Source organism: Narcine bancroftii, chromosome 1 (assembly GCF_036971445.1).
Source record: "Narcine bancroftii isolate sNarBan1 chromosome 1, sNarBan1.hap1, whole genome shotgun sequence".
Lineage (NCBI taxonomy): Eukaryota > Metazoa > Chordata > Chondrichthyes > Torpediniformes > Narcinidae > Narcine > Narcine bancroftii.
In genome coordinates this window covers 67015876-67037792 of record NC_091469.1, presented here as the reverse complement: position 1 = coordinate 67037792, position 21917 = coordinate 67015876, and the positions used below count along the sequence as shown (strand labels likewise).

At 39.7% G+C, this 21917-nt stretch overlaps 1 protein-coding gene across 11 annotated transcripts in view; it reads right to left on the bottom strand.

Annotated features, from left to right (window-relative positions):
• LOC138759145 (dual specificity protein phosphatase CDC14C-like) overlaps window positions 1-21917 on the bottom strand; it is a 199899-nt gene that overhangs the window by 176834 nt on the left and 1148 nt on the right. For 9 of the 11 annotated variants that reach the window (XR_011354646.1, XR_011354647.1, XM_069929197.1 and 6 more), the window contains exons 2-3: window positions 3374-3464; window positions 2966-3041 (exon numbers count right to left, since the gene is read on the bottom strand). Coding sequence is in view for 9 of the 11 variants with exons in the window: in XM_069929197.1 (XP_069785298.1) it covers window positions 2966-3041; window positions 3374-3464 (167 nt within the window). In the remaining 2 variants the exon portion in view is untranslated. Of the gene's footprint in view, window positions 1-2965; window positions 3042-3373; window positions 3465-3680; window positions 3937-21917 lie in introns of those variants that run through there. The other 2 variants (XM_069929186.1, XM_069929216.1) reach the window with 2 other exon arrangements.

Here is a 21917-nt window from a genome sequence, read left to right as displayed (position 1 = left end):
AGATACAGGGAGCAGGAAAGAAGCATTTTGGAGCATCAGTTTGAATTCGCTTCAGCTCCAGATCTCAACAATGAAAAACCCAGGGCTGATGTCAGGATTTGCAACTGATTAAATGCAATATCAATACATTTATAATGTTGCCCATTTTTGCATTTGGTCTTGTATTCCCATTTGGTGTTCATCGATATAATTTGTATTTTGGGACACATCGTTTACAGGGTGGGTGAAAGCCTTAATCGCAACAATTTGGGGGATAAAAACTGGAATTTGATGCAGAAATTTGAGAGATAATTGATGTTGTTATGAGGAGTGCAAGAAAACTAGAAGGATAAGCATGATTTAACTGAACAGAAATGCTTATATTATTTCAGAAACAAAACCGTGCCAATGCTATAAATCTGAAACCAAAAAAAAATGCCAAGCTATGGTCAAAAATCACAGGCAAAGTTTGTGGAGGGAAAATGGAGTTAATGTTTTGGGTTAAAGGATTTTGCAGAAATGACAATGAAAGACTACCTGATTCAAATGTTCACCGTTTCTCTAGAGATACTAATGATCTCCTGAATACACTCAAACTGGCACACTGGTTAAAACAACAGCATCTTCTCCAGTCCTCTCACCACCTCCTGTAGACTCATTTACATGCAATATTTTTTCTGCATCAAATTCAATTTGCAAACTCATCCCCAAATTAACACTTACCCTTCCTCTTCTTCCTACCCTGTAATGATTTATTCCAAAATAAAAATCATATTGACATGTCCTTTTATTTTGCATTCAGCACTTTTAACATCCACTTATTTGTATACAAGTGCTAAACATATGGAAACTGTCACGATACACACTCTGACATTCAAGGTTAAAAGTTTCGTTTTTTTGAAAAAAAAGTTGCATAGATCATTATAGTTTTCGCAACTTTCTAAGGGATGCCTCTTATTACTTCTTAGATCATTTTAATTGTGGACCAAGCAGCCGACTGCATTATTTTTCCAGATTCTCCTCCAACACCTAATATTAATTGAGTTTTTTTTCTCCATCCTATTTTAAAAATGGTCCCTAATATTTGAAAACTGAATAGTCTAGAACTGAATTATGTAAAACAGAGCTTGCAGACCCTATACTTGTTGCACTAGGAAATAGGAGCAGAAATAAATTGTACAGCCCTTTGAAATTGCTCTGTCATTTATCAAGATCACGGCTGAACTTTTATCAAAGCACAATTTTCCATCCATAGTTTTAAATCTCTTTTATTTCCAGTTTTTAAATGAACACAACAAACACGTTTTCACAACTTTCAAGAGAAGAGAATTCCGATAGGTTCTCCACTCTAAGCATATATTCCTCATCTCAGTCCCAAACTTATATATTTCTTATTCGGAAACTATACTGCCTGATCCTAAAGTTCTCTGCCAAAAGGAAACATCCTTCCTTCATCTAGCTTGCCATTCTTCTCAACTCTAAAGAATACATTTCCATGAAATGGACAAATCAGTTTTCAAATTGTTCAAAAAGATCTATGTGAAACAATAAAATTCTCATCCAAAATTTCTGGTACCACAAAAACACTCCAAATTATGGAAGCTGCCTATCAATATTTGCCAAGGATACAAATGCAGCAAGAACAAATTTGTATTTGTAGTTTTCCTAATATTTATAGCCAAATTGCTTATGGAAACAAGACCATAGACAATGGATGCTTTCAGATGGAAAATTGACATGTATACTTCATTCACCCATGACTAGATGTTATTATCCTTTATCTCATGTCACCTCAAGTGTTTGCACTCCATATAAAATGTGACAAGAGATCAATGCCATTGTCACTTCCCTCCCACCATTCATAAAAAACCAGTCCAGAACTTAAAAATATCTAATTACCATTCCTGAGCTTTCAAATCAACATCCCAACATTGAAAAATTGCAGATTGTACAGAGGAAAAAAAAATCAAATATTTTAGACAATATTTTTTGTTTGTTTGTTTTTGGAACACTGCACACACTGATCGATGAATAACAAGACGAAAATGTCTACAGGAAACCTCTTGGACATGTGTTTTAATTTTTTTTACTATACAAACATATCAATACACATTTCAGTGCACACTGTCACATTATGGAGAGGTCGCGTTCCTAGAAATCCATCCACCCGCCCCGGACTGCATCACTAGCGGCTAATGGCACAAAAGCAGCACTCTCGGCACCTACATCAGAGGGGGTGGATAATCGTAACAGCTCCTCTCCCCCACGCTGAGCGAGTTTATGAGCTTTACACTGTGGCCCCCACCCACCCCCACCCCGCAACACACTAATGTCCCCTCTTACATTCGTCCTGGTGCCAACGCTGCAGTACCTACTTCAGTCACATTGCAAAGAAATGCTGGAGTAAAATTTAACCAATTGAACATTATAAAAGTTGGTTTGATGTACTACTTTAAATTGTAGAAGCGAGTGAAGGGCAAAAAAAAATCACTCATTTTAAAATAAAATCCCATGTAATATCCAAAAATGAAAGCTGAAGATCTTTTTCCCCATAACTTTTTAATCTTATCTAGGAAATCCATTCCTATGGGAAGTTTTCTTTCAACAGTAAGCACTGTACATGCGTTGGCTAGAGAGTGAACTCTCATTGTGTTACAAGAAGAGGAAGTGTTGCTTTAATTAACTAAAAATGGATGTTACATCGTTTGATAATATTGTTGTAGTAGAGATGGTCATGTCAGTTTCCAAAACAAATCCGACAATCCACCTTGAAGCAGGCAATAGTTGTCCATGGTAAACTAGCCCTGTATACATTTCGTGTTGATCTTATCCACATGCTGCATAACAGAGAACTTTTAGGTATCAAAGCTTTATGTAGTGATTTGTGAATCGCATCAGAGTGAATTTCTGTTATCATAATGTTGAAGTTTGTGCTTAAATGGTACAAGTATTAAAAACACTTGTTGACTTCAGAATATTTACCTACCTTCATTTTTTTGTTGATCTTACAGCAGTATCTGTAGAGCATGGCCATGTTCAGAGGTCCAAAATCCGCATAGAAACTACAAAACAAACAAATTAGGGCAGGTGCAGAATAAATATTGAACGGAGCAAACCCTGATCATACTGATGGCATCGTCGCTAAGCACTTGTGCCCCACCACTTTGAAGATGTTAATCAGATGCATCGATACATGTTCAGCTTGCGTTCAGGAGTTCATTTTTATCAGCCAGACGGAAATGATCACCACGTTATTTACAAACATTTCCATTCATATTTACACTCTAAAAAAAGTGATCAAGAGTTGCTCTGACAGCCTGAGAGAGAAGCAAAAGTGCCCTGAAAACATTTTCAAAAGTTTTCCATCGATTAAAATGGGAAATGTCCAACTCACTTTTCATACACAAGCTCATCATCAACGCTGAAATAGTGCGTATTCGCCGTGTTTTTGGGTTTATGCCGAAGAACAGCAAAATACAGCCGGTCTGAAACACACACACACAATAGAAAGACTATAAATAAGACTAGACACGAGTGGCCTCAGCAAGCCCTTTCCCCAAGTCCAGGCGCCTTACAGCGCATTGCGATAGGCTGTTGCCAAACGTCCAGCCATTTAAAATTTAAAACCGCCGCCCCTTAAAAGTTTCATCGAGTTTGCAAAGCATTTGAAAATACATCAAACTTGCACCATCATTCACCACCTCTTAGAAACTCTGCCGCACTCAGAAGCTCCTCTCCGTCCGCCATTCCCTCCCTTGGAGAAGAAACGAAAGTATAATCGGAGTCGATGTCCCTGCTCGCTCTGGCTGCGGAGTCGCCCCGCCAGCCAAACTCAATCTGCGGGGGGGCTGGTCCAAGGTCAGCCCTGATACCACCACTCCAACATCGTGGGACAAGGAGGACGGCGGGCGTGCCAGATCCTCCCCTCGCCACTCCAGTCCAAAAGTCGGACTGCCTGTCAATCAGAGGGGCGCCCGCCCCCCTTTGCGCGGGTGGGGGAGGTGGCAACTGATTGACGCTTGATTGCAAGCCTGGGCGACTCGCGAGGAGCAGCCCGAGACGAACGCGCCTATTGGAACGGAGCCCTTTGGCAAACCGTGTTTCGTCACCCATCTGATCTGCCTTCGGGCCACTGCGGAACTTCAGGGCTGCGCCCCAACTCCAAGCAAGTCTCTTGGCTGCCGAGCGAAGAGTCCTTGGGGTTTATGGTGGCTGCAGCCTGTCGGCGTTTGACAGGTGGCTGGAGAGGAAGATTGGTCTTTTTTTCCCCATTTGAGGGGGGTGTATAAAGTGCCTCCCTCTGGTTCAGCATTTTTCCAGATGCATTCAAGTTCAAAGTCTGCAAGGGATTTTTAAAAAGTCACCTTTTAATATTTCATAAAATGAAGGCTGAGCCTCCACTTTTTCCGGCTCCTCCAATTTGTGTCCAGAAATCTATTGTCCAGCCTGGAGTAAGGCTTTCTTTTGAGACAGAGGTGACACGAGCTTCTACGCCTGTGGTCAGCCCTAATAAGCAAATCTCGTGCTGTTATTTTTCAGGCCTCGTCTATCAAAGCACCCCAAAAAATGACCGCACATGCTGGGAACTCGGGCTTGAGGAACTCAGGAAGCCTCCGCGGAAGGCAGCAGTAAGTCCTCGTCCAGAGCCTTGCCGAGCTGAGTGCCTCCTGCACGTTGTGTTTTGCTCTCGATCATCCCTCGGCCTACTAAATGTCAATGGCGACAGACCAATGTAAAATGTTTCCCAATGGGAAATAATCTGAAGTTCAAAGCGTTGGAAGCTGGCGACAAAACCACTCGAGAGGAATGAGCCATGAATGATCCACTCATGGGTCTGCGAAGGTCAATAGGACACCTGCAACTAAAGAGAAGCTGGAGGGTCCCAGCTGGTCAGGCAGCCACCACCGAGAGAAATGGACAGACCATGTTTTTGTTTCCCGATCTGGAACCCTTTTTCAAGACGGGTGGAAAGGGGAGATATCAAGCATAAAAGTGAGATGAAGGAGAGGGCGAAGAGGTCATTAGACACTGCACCAATGAAGATGGGAGAGCTGAAAGCATAGGTTGGGCAAAGATGGGTTGAGAGAACATCAGGGATGCGAGCAAGTGAAAACAGCAGACTGGGTTGGGGTTAACTGATACTGGAAAATTCAATGTTCATTCTATTGGGTTGTAGGCTACCAAGACAGAAAATGACATATTCCTCAAGTTTATGTTTGACCTTGCTCGGACGATGGGCGAAGCCAAGGAGAGAAAGTTCCCTATGGGAAAAGGGATGGGTTAAAATAGCTGGCAAATGGGAGTTCTAGCTTACACCTGAACTTTTTGGGTCACTGTGTTTGTAAGATCTTTTGTTTGTAACAGGCAGCAAAGTGAGAAGGTTCTTCAGCACAGACCAGCAGTTTATTTCTAGCATAATGTACAGCTGTACATGGAGTAGTTTGCAGAGTATGGGATTACACTGGGAAAGAAGATCAATGAGCACCAAAGGCAAAGAGCATTATAACACTGTTATGGGGTTCATTCAGGAGCCTTTCATACTTTCACTCTTAACCCTTCTTCCTGATGGGGGAAGAGAGGGTGCCTGGGGTTTGATGGTTCTTTCAATATATTGACTGACTTTCCAAGGCAGCTGGAGATATAGATGGAGGAGATGAAAGTTTTTATGATGCTCAAAGATGCATCTTTTGTAGTTTCTTCCATTCTTGAGCAGAGCAGATCCCATAGAATGCTGTCGAACATCCAGTAATTATTGCTTTCGATGTCCACCTGTGTTGAGGGACATGGCACATACAAAATGTCCTTAATCTTCTAAGAAATTAGAGGCATTGGTGTGCTTTATTGCCCATTATATTGACGTGCTTGTCTCACAACAAGTCGTATTTATTCTTAAGAACTTGAAGTTATCTGCTCTAAGCAGGGGCCCCTTTTCCTAAAGTCAGTGATCATCTCCTTCGTCTTATTGATAATGAGATAGAGGTTGTTATTTGGCACCAAGCATCAAGCCTTTCAATCATTTTCCTGTATTCAGATTCATCACTCTGTATACCTGGGCACTACTGCAAATGTAAGATTTTTAAAAAAAAGTTAGTGTTCTTGGATCACAAAACTTATAAAACTTAGGGATAAGGACAACAAGGAATAAACTCATAGGTTAGGAAAGCCAAAGGGCAAAAAAGTATTAAATAATTGCAAAGACAACAACATGCTGAACTTAACTAAAATACCATGACACTATATCAGAAGATCACCAAATTATTTATTTTTGAACATAATACATTTTAGATAGAAAGTGAACAGAAAATAGTTAAAAGTAATAATTCAAAGAAATTTGTGACAGACTATTAGGTAAGAATGGATTTAAAAGAGACAGATGATTTACTAAATTTCTAGATTCTAAAATGAATGATAGTAGTTTAGGAAACTACAAACCAATTAGCTTTACATCAGCAATAGGAATGATAATGGAATCATACTCCGATATTAACAGAGAAAAACACTGAAACTGAAATTTTAGATAGCACAGATTTTAAAAGGATTTTAGCTAAGATTTTTTTTTATCCTTTGGAGCTCAAACAAAGTATTGAAGGTGATAGAAATAACACTTGTCATTATAAAATAAAACCTTCGATGATGCACCATGTAGAAGTCTCGAGACAAAGTCAGAACATGCATACAGGTATCAAAAGGAAAGCCAGTCGGTGCAAAATTCCAAATAAAATCCAAGAGTTAAAGATATCAAGTCAGACAAAAACTGAGGATGTGAAATTCCCTCAAGATTTTGTTGGAACAGCTAGTCTAAACAATTTGTTCTTGTGAATCAGAAGTTCAGAATTTGTGGGAAATGGGGCATAATTAATACTAAGGAAGATTGCAGCAAATGAAAGGCATGGTGAGTACTAATGGGAAGAAATCCTCAATTTAAATACTGTGTTACACATTGGCATTAAGAATAAGGAAGCCACATTACCTCTTAAAATTATATATCTGAATCAATAGAAGAGCAACAAATAAGATGGATGTAATATCACTAACAGGCTAACCAAGTGTGGAACCTCAGAGTACTGTGAACAATCATTGTCACTATATTGTTTAAGGATACGATATCACTGGGGGAGGAGGGGAATGCAGAAAATATTTAAAATTTTATCAGAATTTATCGTTTAACTGGCTCCTTTTCCTTTAGCACTTGATGACCTGATAGTTTATGTAGGTCTGGATCAGGTAGATAAAGAGATACTTCCACTTGTGGGAGGAAGAGGAGAATATATGAGGCTGCATTAATAATGACACATCGAATAGGGCATTTTGGCGGAAACTTTATATAACTACATTCTGAAATAAAAACAAAATAGTACAATTACTCAAAATAATTTTACCTGCACATTTAGAGCTTTTTCATTTTAGAAGTATAATATATCAAATTTATGATAATTAAAATGATAAGATAGGAGGGGGTCTATTCGGTGTCAGCCCTGAAAAATAATATTATTCTGAGAGCATTAAATGCCAATTGAATTAAATAATTAAAAACACACTGTGCAACTAAGGACTTTTAATTGACACTTCCCACAGAAAAAAAATTAAAAGCCAAGCAGCTAAATAAGTTCTGAACATTTCTATAGTAATAATGCAATGATGTGTGATGAGTTCATTAAAATGCATTATTTATATTGTTAACACATTACTTGTCACCCTATTTAAATCCTTTCAGGGATTTTTAGCAGTTGGTTTTAGCTCTGCAAAGTCTTTTCATGCCCAAAACATGCTTGTTCCTTTTTTTGTTACTCTCTCCCACCCAGAATCCCTTGACTGAAATTTCTTTCATGAAATATTAATTAAGCTCTTCACTACTGCTGGTTGTAATGATGTTCATGGGATGGCCATGGTTATGGGGTGGGGGTGGCAGAAGAGATTGCAAGATTGAATGGTGACTTTGAATGGAGGGGGAGGGAAGTCTCATAATGGCTTTTTTGCTGATTGCAGAAGATGTTTGCTAAACCATTTCAAATTTATTGTCAGAGTACATACATGATATTACTTACAACCCTGAGGTTCTTTATCCTGTGGGCCAGGCAGAATTACCACTTACTGGTAGTCCAAAAAAATTATACAACAAGTACATGTAAACAAATGCAAACAAACTACCTGTGCAATACGGAGAGGAAAACAAAAACAAAGTATGTCCTTAAAGGAGTTTGTCATTGAGTTTATTGTTGAGATGTATGATGGTGGAGGGGTAGTAACTTCCTGAACCAGTCTTGTGGCACCTATTCCTCCTTCCTGATGGTAGCCCTGAGAACAGAGTGTGTCTGGGCGGAGTGGATCCTTGATGATTGCTGCTGCTCTCTGCCGGTAGTGTTCCCTGTAGATGCTCTTGATGATGGGGAGGTCCGGGCTGTATCCACTACGTTTTGCAGGGTTTTACGCTTGGTATTGGTGTCCCTCTACCAGATAGTAATACAGCTGGTCAGCACACTTTCCATCGCACGTATGTTAACATTTGCCAGGGTTTCTAATGTCATACCAATCCTCAGTAAACTCCTGTGGAGGCAGAGACACTGACATGCTTCCTTCACAATGCCATTAGTGTGTTGGGTCCAGGCAAGATCCAAGAACTTAAATTTGCTCACCCTCTCCACCTGTGATCCTCCAAAGATCATCGGATCATACACCTCTGGTTTTCCCTTCTTGAAGTCAGCAATCAGCTTCTTAGTTTTGGTGACATGGAGTGCAAGGTTGTTGTTGGTGCACCATTCAGCCAAGTTTTCAATCTCCATCCTATAAAGTGACTTGTCGCCCCTCCACTGTGGTATCATCAGTGAATTTTGTAGATGGTGTTGTTGTCTTACTGAGCCATACAGTCATAGATGTAAAGCAGGGGCTAAGAATAGAGGGATTCTCATGATAGCTTATATGCTGGATTTCGCTGTTTGCAGAAGAGGTTTGTTGGACCAGTTTAGCATAGGTTGGAGGTGAAGGGAATGTGGGAGGTGATGGGATGTTGCTGGCAAAATCAGCCAGATCGAACACGTGCCTGCTTCATCTGGCTGTTTTTGTTACCAATCTGAGAAACCAAGGAAAATTCTACATTGGCACATCTAAACTATAGACCCAATTCTTGAAACATTGGGTTCCATACCCTTCCTAAATCACGTTGGCTAAGTGAAAATGAAAATGTTCACTATAAATTGAGATTCTTAAAAATTTGATTACCCCACCAATCTCCTGCATGTCCTGAGGACTTGGCTTTTAACTGCCCTTCCCTTGTGCCATTATAATAGATTCTGGGGTGCATTAAATGCAAATATAGAAATCCAAATAATTGTTGTTTCAGTCTTTCCCACATTGAAACAGAAAATTCAGGAACATGTCCAATTGTCTCCAATAGAAACAATTTTCATGCTTAGCGACAGAATATAAGCAGCAATTTTTCCTTATTATTTTATAGTTGTTTGTATCAAAGGGCACAGTGTTTCAAGATATGAAATAGTGACTGGTATTCTGAAGCTTGAAGCATTCAGCATGAATTCAAAGACTGATGTGAGGCGAATACAGTCCACAGATCTTTCTGCTGCATTGGGTCTTCCTTTATTTTCATTTTATACTGGAACTTGGAGGACATTTAACATGTTCAATAAAGACAGATTACTCAGTTACATAATGGACGATAATAATGTAATCAGTGGAATTTTTTAAATTGCTTTAGTGTTTTTAAGAAATGCATATTAAGCATTTTAAATTATATTTGCATTATCTAGGAGCAGGATGCATTGATGGATTTCAGATTAATTATTATAAAGTCTGGAAGGAAAAAAAAACCATACCATTGCCAGTTATTTACTGTTAATATTTTTTCCATTGGCATTTGCCGAGAATGTTAAGCATTTTGCGTTAAAGCAAGAATTTCCAATACAGTATTATGGCACAGGGTTGATATTAATGTTATTTGAATTTATCTTTGGTGCATTTTATGCACAAATAGAATAAATCTGAGTAAAATATTACTGGGTGGCACAGTAGCACACCAAATTGAGAGCTGACTCACAGCTCCAATGGCCTAGGTTCATTCCTCACCTCCAGTGTTATGCGTATGGAGTTTGGACAAACTCCAGCATGAATTTTTTTTTGCACATTGATTTACTCCCAAACTCCAAAAATGTACAGGTTGGTAGGTTAATCGGCCACTGTAAATTGTCCCTAGTGGTTGAATGAATGGCAGAATCTGGCTAGTTTTTATGTGTAAGTGGGTTAAGATAGGATTAGTATTAAAATGAGTGCCATGATTTACACATAGAAGCCAAAAATTTTATCTCCATGCTATATTTATCAATGACTCTATTAAATTGTAACAACAGTGTTGGACTATTTGTCTTTTCAATAAAATAGATTTTTTTCCTACATAAAATTGACTTAACCAGATTGTTTTCTACTAGATCCTCCATTTAAAAAAAATGACAATTTCCTTTTCAATGATCTACAATGTTCTATCAAATCAATTAATATCGTTCTGGAATAGCACAATTGTCTCATGATCCTGGGGGAGCATTTCGGTGAAAGTGACCACAACTCCCTGACCTTTAGCACAGCCATGGACAAGGATAAGAGCACACAAAATAGTAAAGTGTATAATTGGGGAAGAGGTAATTATGATGGGATTAGTCAGAAACTAGGAACAGTAATTTGGAAAGAGATGTTTCCAGGGAAAAGCACAGAAGTAATGTAGAGGATGTTTAGGGACCACTTGGGTGAGGTTCTAGATAGGTTTGTCCCACTGATACAGGGAAAAGATGGTCGGAAGAAGGAACCGCGTTTGACAAAATAGGTGAGGCGGCTAGTTAAGAGGAAGAAGGAAGCATACATTAGATTTAGGAAGCAAAAAACAGGAAGGGCTCATGAGAACCATAAGGTAGCCAGGAAGGAACTTAAAAAAGGATTTAGGAGACCTAAAAGGGGGCATGAAAGGCCTTGGCAAGTAGGATTAAGGAAAACCCCAAGCCATTCTATGCATACGTGAAAAATGAAAGGATGATGAGACGAAAGGTAGAGTCACTTAAAGATAAAGGAGGCAACATGTGTCTGGAGGTGGAGGGGGGTAGGGGAGAACTTAATGAATATCTTGCTTCATTGTTCACTAGAGAGAAGGACCTTTGTCAAGGTGAGGTCAGACTGGAGCATGTTGAGATTAAGAAAGATGAGGTGCTGGATCTTAAAATCATTAGGATTGGTAAGGCCCCAGGACCAGATGTGGTCTACCCCAGGATACGACAGGAGGCAAGGGAAGAGATTTCTGGGCATTGGCAATGATTTTTGCATCCTTCCTGCCCACAGGGGAGGTTTGGAGAATGGCACATGTGGTTCCTTTGTTTAAAAAAAAGTAAAAGGAAGAATGGCGGGAAGTATAGACAAGTGAGTCTTACACCAGTGGGAGTCAAGTTATTGGAGAGGATTCTTAGGAACAGGATTTATGAGCAGTTAGAGAAGTACAATCATCTCAGGGATAGTTGGCATGGTTTTGTGAAGGGAAGGTGGTGCCTCACAAGCCTAATCGATTTTTCTTTGAGGAGGGCACAGTTTATACTTGTCATTGAAGAAGCATCTCAATTCTGTGTATTAGCCTAGCCCATATTCATGCTACATTTCACTGGCACAGTAGCAGGAGTATAATCGGGTCCTTTTGATTTCAAAACCATTGCAACGAATTCTGCAGCATCTGAAACCTAATACATCGTGGTTACTCAATGGCTTCCACCACTCCCTTTCACTGCTCTGCCACTGTAGAGTGCAGGAACAAAATTATCAAGAAAGTTGTGGACCAAGGCTGAAGGAAGAAGCAAGGAAGAAAAGATGGACAACAGCCAAGTTGGGGCCTTGGAGTTTAGAGATACATAGTTGATCAGAGTCGGGTGGGGGGAGTAAGATCATTGGCAGTGGGGTGGGCTTAGTAACTATGTACATGTGCACTGAAATTCTTACTGCGGCCAAACAAGTTCTTCATAAGGAAAACAAAACTACAACGGTATACCTTAAATTAAAAGGGTAATAAATATAGAAGTTAGATGGTTAATTCACAGCTACCATAGACAAGAATTTAAAAATAGTCGTTACAATAGTACAAACAATCCTTTTTGTGGTTTTAGAGCAGTCCACGATCAGTGTAACAAGGGGAGGGAGGTTCAAGAGTCTCAACAAGATACCTGGGTTTAAGCATCTAGAGTACAGGGAGAGATTGGGCAGATTAGGTCTTTATTCTTTGGAGCGTAGAAGGTTGAGAGGGGATTTGATAGAGGTATTTAAGATTATGAAAGGGATAGACAGAGTGGATGTGGATAGACTATTTCCGTTAAGAGTAGGAGCGATTGAAACAAGAGGACATGAGTTAAGAGTTAAGGGGCAGAGGTTTAGAGGTAACTTCTTTACTCAGAGAGTGGTAGCGGTGTGGAATGCGCTTCCGGGAGAAATAGTGGCGGCAGAGTCAATTTTATTATTTAAGAAAAAGCTGGACAGGTATATGGATGAGAAGAAGGTGGAGGATTATGGTCATTGTGCAGGTAGGTGGGACTAGAGAGGAGTGTTTGGTTCAGTGCGGTCTAGAAGGGCCTAATGGCCTGTTTCCGTGCTGTAATTGTTATGTTATATCTGTTGGAAAGAAGCTATTCTTGAACCCAGAGTTGCTGGTCTTCAGGCTTCAGTGCCTTCTCTTTCAGGACAGCAATGAGAAAAGGTTGTGATCAGGGGGATGGGGTTCCCTTATGATGTAGGCATGAAATAAGATTAGGAAGGCCATTGTGTGACGGTGAAGATGTTTGAAGTGGAGGTTGGGAGAGGGTTAGGGAGGAAGAGGTAAGAAAGAAAAGATATGAGAGTAGGGCCCGCAGACTGTATTACTCAGCCTGTAAATAACTCTAACAAGCATTACAAACATTGGCTTGATGAAAGGACATCCCACGTGATCCCTGGTGATCAATAACATTTCCTTCAAGCATGAAATGTTTATGAAAATACCAAGAACACTCTGTGCAAAATTGTTGGGAAAATGCCCAAATACGATAGTAGATTCCTCTGAAGCTGACAAATAATTTTCAATGAAAAGCAATGCTTTTTCTAAAAAAATACATCAACAGAGCTGCCACGTTATTATTCACAAGGAGTAATAGCTACATGTTATAACATTGTTATAATTAGAATCCATTCAAGTGAAAAAAAAATCATGCTTATTTCAAATATGCACATCACTCATTATTTCAACCTCCTCCTGCCCCACAAATATATTTCTTCCAAATTTGATTCCATTCTTTCGCCTATGGGCCAGTCCTTTCTCACTTGCATCCAAGACACATTCACCCCTTCCACATTTGACTAACTGACGCTAAGTAAGGACCGTATGTACTTGTTCTGACTTAAATACAAATTCAAGTTAAAGACAGACCTAGATAACGGAACTCATTTTTAATCCAGGAACTGCCTGTAATGAGCTCTTGCAGTGACCCAAGCTACATCTGTCTTATCATGAGATATGTGAAATAGTCTTTTTTACAGTCCTCCTTCGGTCCACTCCCTCATCTCCTTCTCCAGTGCATCAATGACTTCATTAGTTCTACTTTCTGCATTTATAGAAGATTTGAAAAAAATAATTACACTTTCTGTCAATTTACACATTGCTCTCACCTTTACATGATCCATGTCTGACAGTTCCCTTTCTGGATTTTTCCATCTCCACTTCATGGGAATAGACAAGCTACAAACATCCATTACAAGACCATATATTCCTGGGTTATCTTGACCGTACTTCCTCCCTCCCTGTCGACTGTAATGTTCCATTCTCCTTGTTCCTCCATCTCCTTTGCAATTACACTAATGATGAGACATTCTATACATGTGTCTCTGAAATGTCTTCCATTTTCTTGAATGGAATTCTTTCTACTGTAATGGACAGTGCACTGGACTGCATCTCATCTACTTTCCCACATCTGCTGTTACGCCTCTTTGTTGAGCAAGAACTTCGGTAAACATGGGTGGTACAGTTAACATAGTGGTTAGGGCAACGTTACTACAGTGTTAGTGACTCAGGTTCAAATCTGGCACTGTCTGCAAGGAGTTTGTACATTCTCCTCCCTCCTTTCAAAAGCGCACAGGTGTTGTAGGTTAATTGGGTGGCACGAGATTGTGGAGTGGAAAGGCCTGTTACCGTGCTGTATGACTCAATTACAAAAAAAAATTCTCTGGTTCTTATCTTCCACTCAACTGGGCTCTACATTCAATGGATCATGCTTCACAATTTCTGTCAGTTCCCACAAGATTCTGCTAACAAACACCATATTCCACTCCCTTTTCAGTATTTCGTGTCTCCCTGATCAGTGCTTCTGTCCGCATCGACCAATCCATGCCCAATGGCACTTTCCCATGTAGCCTCTTCCGTTCTCACCATCAAGGGACCCAGTCTTTTCATGAGAAGCAAAAGTTCTCTTCCACTTCAGAGGACTTGTTGCTTTCTCCAAAGTAGCCTCCACTACATTGGAGAAACCAATCATAGATCGATAATTGTTCTGCAAACACCCACTCTTAGACTATGCCAGTGACCATAAACTTCTGATTGCCTGCCTAATTCACAATTCCATTTCCACTCTCACCCTGACCTATCTGTCTGTGTCCTGTGTTGTTACAGTGAGGGCCACTGCTAACTTAATGAACAACACATCTTCATATTGCAGATTTTTTGGACTCTATCTTAAATTTTTCAACTTTAGGTAACATTTTTTTCTTTGTTTTTGTATCAGAAATGGTCATTTCTGTCTGCTTAGTCTAGCCTACTGGGTATGTTCCATTATCCTGGATATTGGCATAACAAGCTGATCCTAACTTCTATTCCAGCTGTTACAGCTCCTGTTGTCCCTGTCACTGGACCCTCTGACATTTGCATACAGAACCAACCGCTCTATGGACAATGCCATCGCCACTGCCCTCCATCTCACCCACCTGGAAAATAAGGACTCATATGTTCGAATGCTGTTTATTGACTTCAGTTTGGCATTCAACCTCAGTACCTGATAAGGAAGTTGGGCTTGCTGGGTCTAAACACCTCCCTCTGCAATTGGATTCTTGATTTCCTGACGGAGAGACCTCAAGCAGTCTGGATCGGAAACAGCACTTCCAAGGTCATCACACTGAGCACATGGGCCCCCCAGGGCTGCGTGCTTAGTCCACCGCTGTTCACTCTACTGACTGTGCAGTAAAACACAGCTCGATGACATTACTGTGGTGGGTTTTATTAGTAAGAATGAGGAGTCAGCGAACAGAGATGAGGTGCAGTCGCTAACAGACTGGTGCAGAGCCAACAATCTGTATCTGAACGTTGAAACAAAAGAGATAGTTGTCAACTTCAGGAGGGCCTGTGGGGACCACACTCTGATGATCATTTGATGGCTCGACCATTGAGGTCATCAACAGTATCAAGTTCCTTGCAGTGCACTTGGCGCAGAATCTCACCTGGCCCCTTACCATCAGCTCCATAGCCAAGAAAGCCCAGCAGTGCCTCTATTCCTGTAAAGGCTGAGGAAAGTTCATCTCCCACCCTCCACCCTCACTACATTCTACAGAGGATGTATTGAGAACATCACTCCCTGCTTTGGAAGCTGTACCACCTCGGACTCCAAGATCTTGCAGAGGATAGTGAAGTTAGCGGAAAAAATCATTGGGGCCTCTCTTCCTACCATGAAGGACTTCTACAACACTTGATGCAGATGAAAGGCAATAAACATTGTGAAGGACTCCACACACCCCTCATGTAAACTGTTCTCCCTTCTGCCATCTGGTAGGAGGTACCGTAGCACTCGGGCCCTTACGTCCTGATTGGTCAACAGTTTTTTTTTTCTCCCATGCCATCAGACTCCTGAATTCCCAGAAAATATGTGGATAATGTACCATAGACTTTTACTGTATACATCTTAATATTTTAATGTTTAACTTCCATTCTAACATATTTATGCAAATATGCTTGAGGCTCCAATAGCTCAGTGGTTAGAGCAGTGATCTTGTAAACCAAGGGTCACGACTTCATTTCTCACTGGGGCCTCATTTCTGTGAGGGGCATTGGAGAAAGTGGCAACCTTATGGTAGACAAAGTTAAAGAATTTCATGTATATTACATTCTAATGTTACATAATAATGGAACCTTTACCTTTGGTCCTGAGGAAACGCTATCTTGTATTTACCGTGCGAGCATGGTATGAACAATAAATAAAGGTAACTTGACTTAACTCATTTGGTCTCACACTATCACAGGTATTCTTGCTGCCTAAAATTGCTTTCTGTTTCCCCCGTCCTGATGAAAGGCCCTGGGCCTGAAACACTATCTGTTTCTCTTTTCACAGATACTGCCATAAAAATTACCTTTAAAGTGATTTTCGCCAATGAACATGCTCCAGGACAATCATGGCACAACATTTATTTTTATTGGGGAAGCTCTTACATTAAGAGCTTTACCTAAGAATGTGAAATTCAATGTGGTTTCCTTATTGACAGAAACCAAAGCTACAAATTGAGTCATACAGTCAATTAGTGCAGAATTAGGTCATGGTCGCAAATGAATTGTCCAGAAGCATGGGCATCCTGCACACCGTCTCCAAAACATATTTTACTAACATTAATTTTCCCACAAAATGTGTAACTCCTGATTGGAAATGTTGAGCAGTGAGGATGTGCTACATCTAAAACAGAGTCTTAACCCTTCAACTGCAGATTTCATGGACTACCTACTTTCACTTTTGGGTTTATTTTAGAATCTCATCATATTTTTGGCAATTTTGTTTTCTTGTCCTCAAATAAACCTTGTACTGCATTCTGTCTGATGAAAGGAATCAACTTTAAACTCCAGAAAACTATTGATTTTCAGATCAACGTCATCAACAGCAAATGTTAAAATGTAATCTCGTTTCAGAATTATTCTCAGCAGTGACTTCATGACAAGTAATACCTTTCCTCCGCAGCTTGAAAATGTGTTGTCTGGATATCTCTCATTGATGAAATCGTCAAAATGAACAAGGACTGGGAGTTTAAAACAAATAGTGTTCTGGTGTATCAATGTAACTGTAGAACAATCAGATGTATTACTCCAAGTCGAATGGTTAATGTCTTCAGATGTAATTCATTTAAATTTTGAAAAAATGTGATATAAATAAATACTCCACTACCTGATTTAGATTCTCAAATTGCAATGTCATATGCTATGGGCAGAAGGTGCTAAAATCTTCATGCTGAATATATTATTAAAATACAACTTCCACATGATATTAAGGGTGCTTGTTCAAAGAAATTAGCAGATGACTGTATAAATACATTGGAAATATTTAAATGTCCTCATTTGAAATGTGAAGTAATCAATGGTTATTTCTGCAGTGATATTGGCTGAGAATAAAGTTGGCTGCTTCCAAACTTGGAGTCCTATTTCACTGAGAACTTTCCACCATGCACACATTCCTTTGCTTTTACCAACTACTTTTCTTAAAAATGTACACCTTCACCTCTGCTTCAGCTCATTTGAATTAGACAACCACTCTTGAGTCTGAATGCCGAACCAACACCCAACTCCCAATGAAAACATCCAAACTTCTATGGCACACATCCCTGTCTACTCCAGTTTCTGAGCAGAAGCACCCAATGTTCAATATTCTCCATTTTAAAATCCTTTCGCCGTCACTCTAAACTCATCCAGCCTCACAGCTTCTCGTGCTTTTCTGTTCCTCTGGTTGTGGTCTTTTGCACATTTTTGAATCTAAATGCTCCACTGCTGGCTGTACTGCTTCAACTCTGGAACTTCATCCCGAAATCCCTCTTATCTCATTTAAGAGTGGAGTTAATCCAAACATTGATTGGGGGAACTGTTGATGTTTGCATCTCCACTCCAATTTTATCTCTTGTTACAATATGCACATGACACTTGTGTGTATGCACATATTGATGCCAAGCTTCAAACCATTGTTGATTCTTTCATCAAAGCTTAATATCTTGATTACTTTGTAATGATCTTGGATGGCCCTTATATAAACATCCTTCAGGAAGGTTAAGTTGGTGAACTGTACCACATACATTATTAACACATGGCAATCAAGACCCATACCACAGGAGCTACCTTTCAGCAAGGGTAAACATTAATGACAAAATTCACCAAAATAATCCAGCACAGTCTTTAGTCAGCGAGAAGAGTTTGAGGAGAACAAAAAAAAAAGAAGACATTTCGGGTATATCCTCAAAGCATCCTTGAAAAAAAATGTAACATTCTCATTAACTCGTGGGAATCTTTGGCCCAATTGTCACTCAAAATAACAAAGTCTCTCCGATGTTAGCATTTGGAGGCCAAGCAGAAACGCAGAAACAGCGGAAGGAGTAAACAACCATTCAGTCAAACATTTAACTGCCTTATCAAGTGCTCCCCTCCCACCCCTAGCCCACCTGTGACGGCATCTGCAGTTCTCACAGAGTGGACACCTAAGAAGCAGCATCTTGAGATATTATGGATACCTTTAAACTGTAGTTCATATTAATATCAAAAAGAAGTTTAAAATCAAAGAAGATCAATGATTACTATGTTTATTTTATATTTAACCTATAATTTGAAATGATCTGACCAACCACAACATATACCTTGCAAATGCATTCTCAAAGAGGAAAGCCCTGCAAAAGGGTTGACTCAGTACATCAGAGTCACAACTCTCCCCACCATCAAGAAAATCTACTTGGAACATTGCCATCAGAGAGCAGCAACAATCATCAAGGATCCACACCACCCAGAACATGCTCTTTTCACACTACAGCCATCAGAAAAAGAGGTGCCACAAGACTCATACAACACTATACCAGAACAGTTGTTACCTCTTCATCAGACTCCTAAACAACAGACTCAATCAGAGACTCATTTACTTAGTCCATTATTATTGATTATTTTTCTGAACTGCACAGTCAGTTTGTTTACATTTCTCTCTTTTGTATACCTATCTTTTCTTGAGTACAGTTTTTTGGCACCACTGAGAAGTAGAAATTCTGCTTGGCCCACAGAAAAAAAAGAATCTCAGGCTTGTACGTACTCTGACAATAAATCTGAATTTTGAACTTTGAGATTAGAGTTTATAATGAGTTCAAAAACATTATTGCCAGAATAAGAATGAGCCTCACATGACACCATATGCTGTGTTTTTTTTTGGAGTTGAAAAATTAACAGGAACATTTTCATTTGTATTTGTCTTGTAATCAAATATCTGTAAGGGAACATGCTAAATTAAATGGATGCAAATTAAATAGATTAAAAAAGAAATATCCAAATGGTGAAATTAAAAGTATCATGTTCAGGCAGAAAAGAGGATGAGGAAGAATTATACTCTTTCAGAGTTAAGCACAAGATATCTGGACTCAATAAAATAATTTAAGATAGACACTAGGTTCATAATTTACGATGCATACAGCACCCTCTAATGGTGTATTGCTTTTTGCTGATTCAAAACAACATTCCAGAATTGCAGTCCACGTCCACGTGGACGTCATGTTTGGGAGAGCAAGGCCTAGAGTGCTGGTAGAAAACAAGAAATGGCCAGAAGGTATGGATTCAGGAAACACGCTTGATAAAGGGTCTCAACCCAAAATAATGACTCTTCATTTCCGTACACGGATGCCACTCAACCTGCTGAGTTCCTCTAGCAACTCTGATAACACCAAAACAGCAGATGCTGAAACCTTGAGCAAGCAATGAACCGCTGGAGGAACTCAGCAGGTCAGGCAGCATCCATCGATAGAAAAGGTCAATCAATATTTTGGGTCAGGACTTTATCATGACTAGTCAGTCTCTTGAGCAGAAATGTTGACTGTCCATTGGTGCCGCCTGATCTTGAAGAATTTCTCCAGCAGTTCAATGTTTCCATCAACAACTTGTTTTTCCACAATTAAATTAAGGCTACTGGCATTGAGGGTGATAAACTGCCAAGACCAGGGAACTGAATAATGGACAAAAAATGGAGATAGGGATCACTTCGAGGTTGGGGGGCTGTGTCTAATAGTGGTGACACTACTCACAGCCTTCCAATTAATATATCTGAGTTTTCGGATGATACAAAACTGGCTGAGGAGGATGCAGTGAGGCTTTGGGGAATGCAGAGAAGGTTAAATGAATGCTGAAGACATGGCAGATGTCAATATAGTACAATATAGATAAAGAGAGTCAAAGAATCAGAGTCATACATTATGGAAATGTGTCCTTCAGCCCACTGTGTTTACGCCAGTTATCAAATACCAACCTACGTTCCCATTTTACAGTATTCAGCTCACAGCCTTCAAAGGTATTTCAAAAGCTCATCTAAAAATCATTTTAAATATTGTGAGAGTACCTATTTCATCACTCCCTTAGGTAAAACACTATAGATTTCAATCACTTTCCCAGTGGAAATAATTATTCAAATCTCTTATCCCTTATCTTAAATCTATGATCTTGGGCACATCTGAAATGAGAAAAGTTTCCTACCTTTGATCTTATAAATGGTCCTCTAAATTTTGTATAGCTCAAACAGGGCTCACCTCAGCTTAATCTGCTCTAAGGAAAACAAATTCAGTCTCTCCTCTAGCTGAATTGCTCCATCCCAGGCAAAAGTAGAACTCAGGCCTGAAACATTGGTTATCTTATATACCTCCTATAAACCTACATGAACTATTGAATTCCTCCAGTATTTTTGAGTTTTGACTACAACCACAGCATCATCATTTTGTGTTTTGCTTTTTTTAAAAAAAACATTATGGTGAGCTGCCTCTGCATTACATCCTGTCTAATCCCATCCTACCAATAATGTGCTTTCCCACTGTTCCTTAGTACTCTCTTGGATCTTTGTGAAAGTCCTAACCTTATTGATACCAAATGTATCAATTGTCAATTTTTAACTATTAAATTCCATCAGCTATTTCTCGGCCATGCTTATCAATTCATCCTTCTGTACCTGAAGAGAACTCTGTTCCCTTATACACCACCAATTTATGTTGTCATCTGAAGACTTATTATTCAAACGGCCTTCATTCTCATCCAAATCATTAATGTATTTTAGAAACAATGTGGACATTCATGCTGCACCAATGGTCACAGGCCTCCAATTAAAAAATATACAACCCTCAACCCTCTGCTTCCAAGCCAATTTTAGATCCAATTTGCAAAATTGTCCTGGATCCAATGGACACTGATCCCATGTGGAACCTCATTAAAGACCAAGTAGGCAACAACAAAAGCACTCTGCTCATCAACACACTTCTATCATTCCCTCCATCAATTCCATTACATTGGTCAGGCAGGATCTGCCCTTGGCCAAACTATGCTGATTTTCCCTGATCAATCCTGATCTCTCCAGGAGCAGATTAATTCTATCCTTAAGAATTTTCCAATACTTTCTCGACTCAATGTTGCAGTCAACCCCTTGTAATTATCCCTGCTGCTCTAAGTCATCTGTCACCTCTCCTCTCACGATCTTCTCCCACTGACACACTTATCCAACGATTTCCCCCCAATGATTAGATTCAACATCACCCCTTCTGCAATAGGATTATAGAAAAGCAGGATATTTTAAAATGGAGAGCCATCGAAAGGTAGCGTAGTCACTAAAAGTGAACGTGCAGATAGAGCAAGCAATTAGGAAGGTAAATCCTACCTTAGTCATTATTGAAAAAAAGATGTGACTAAAACACATTGTCCTACAAGGGCCCTAGTGAAATCGTCTATTGGTTTTGTCTCCCAAGCTAAGGGGGTCCAATAGAGTGAAGTAAATGCAAAGCTTTGTTCCTGGGACGAAGCACTGGAGGGGCCTGACATTTCAACAGTAAATTCAGCAGACGGGGCCTATACTTCTGACCGTTAGAGTCAAGAGTTGAGAAGACGGAGAGGTCATTGAAAGGTACAAAATTCTAACAGGACTTGACGA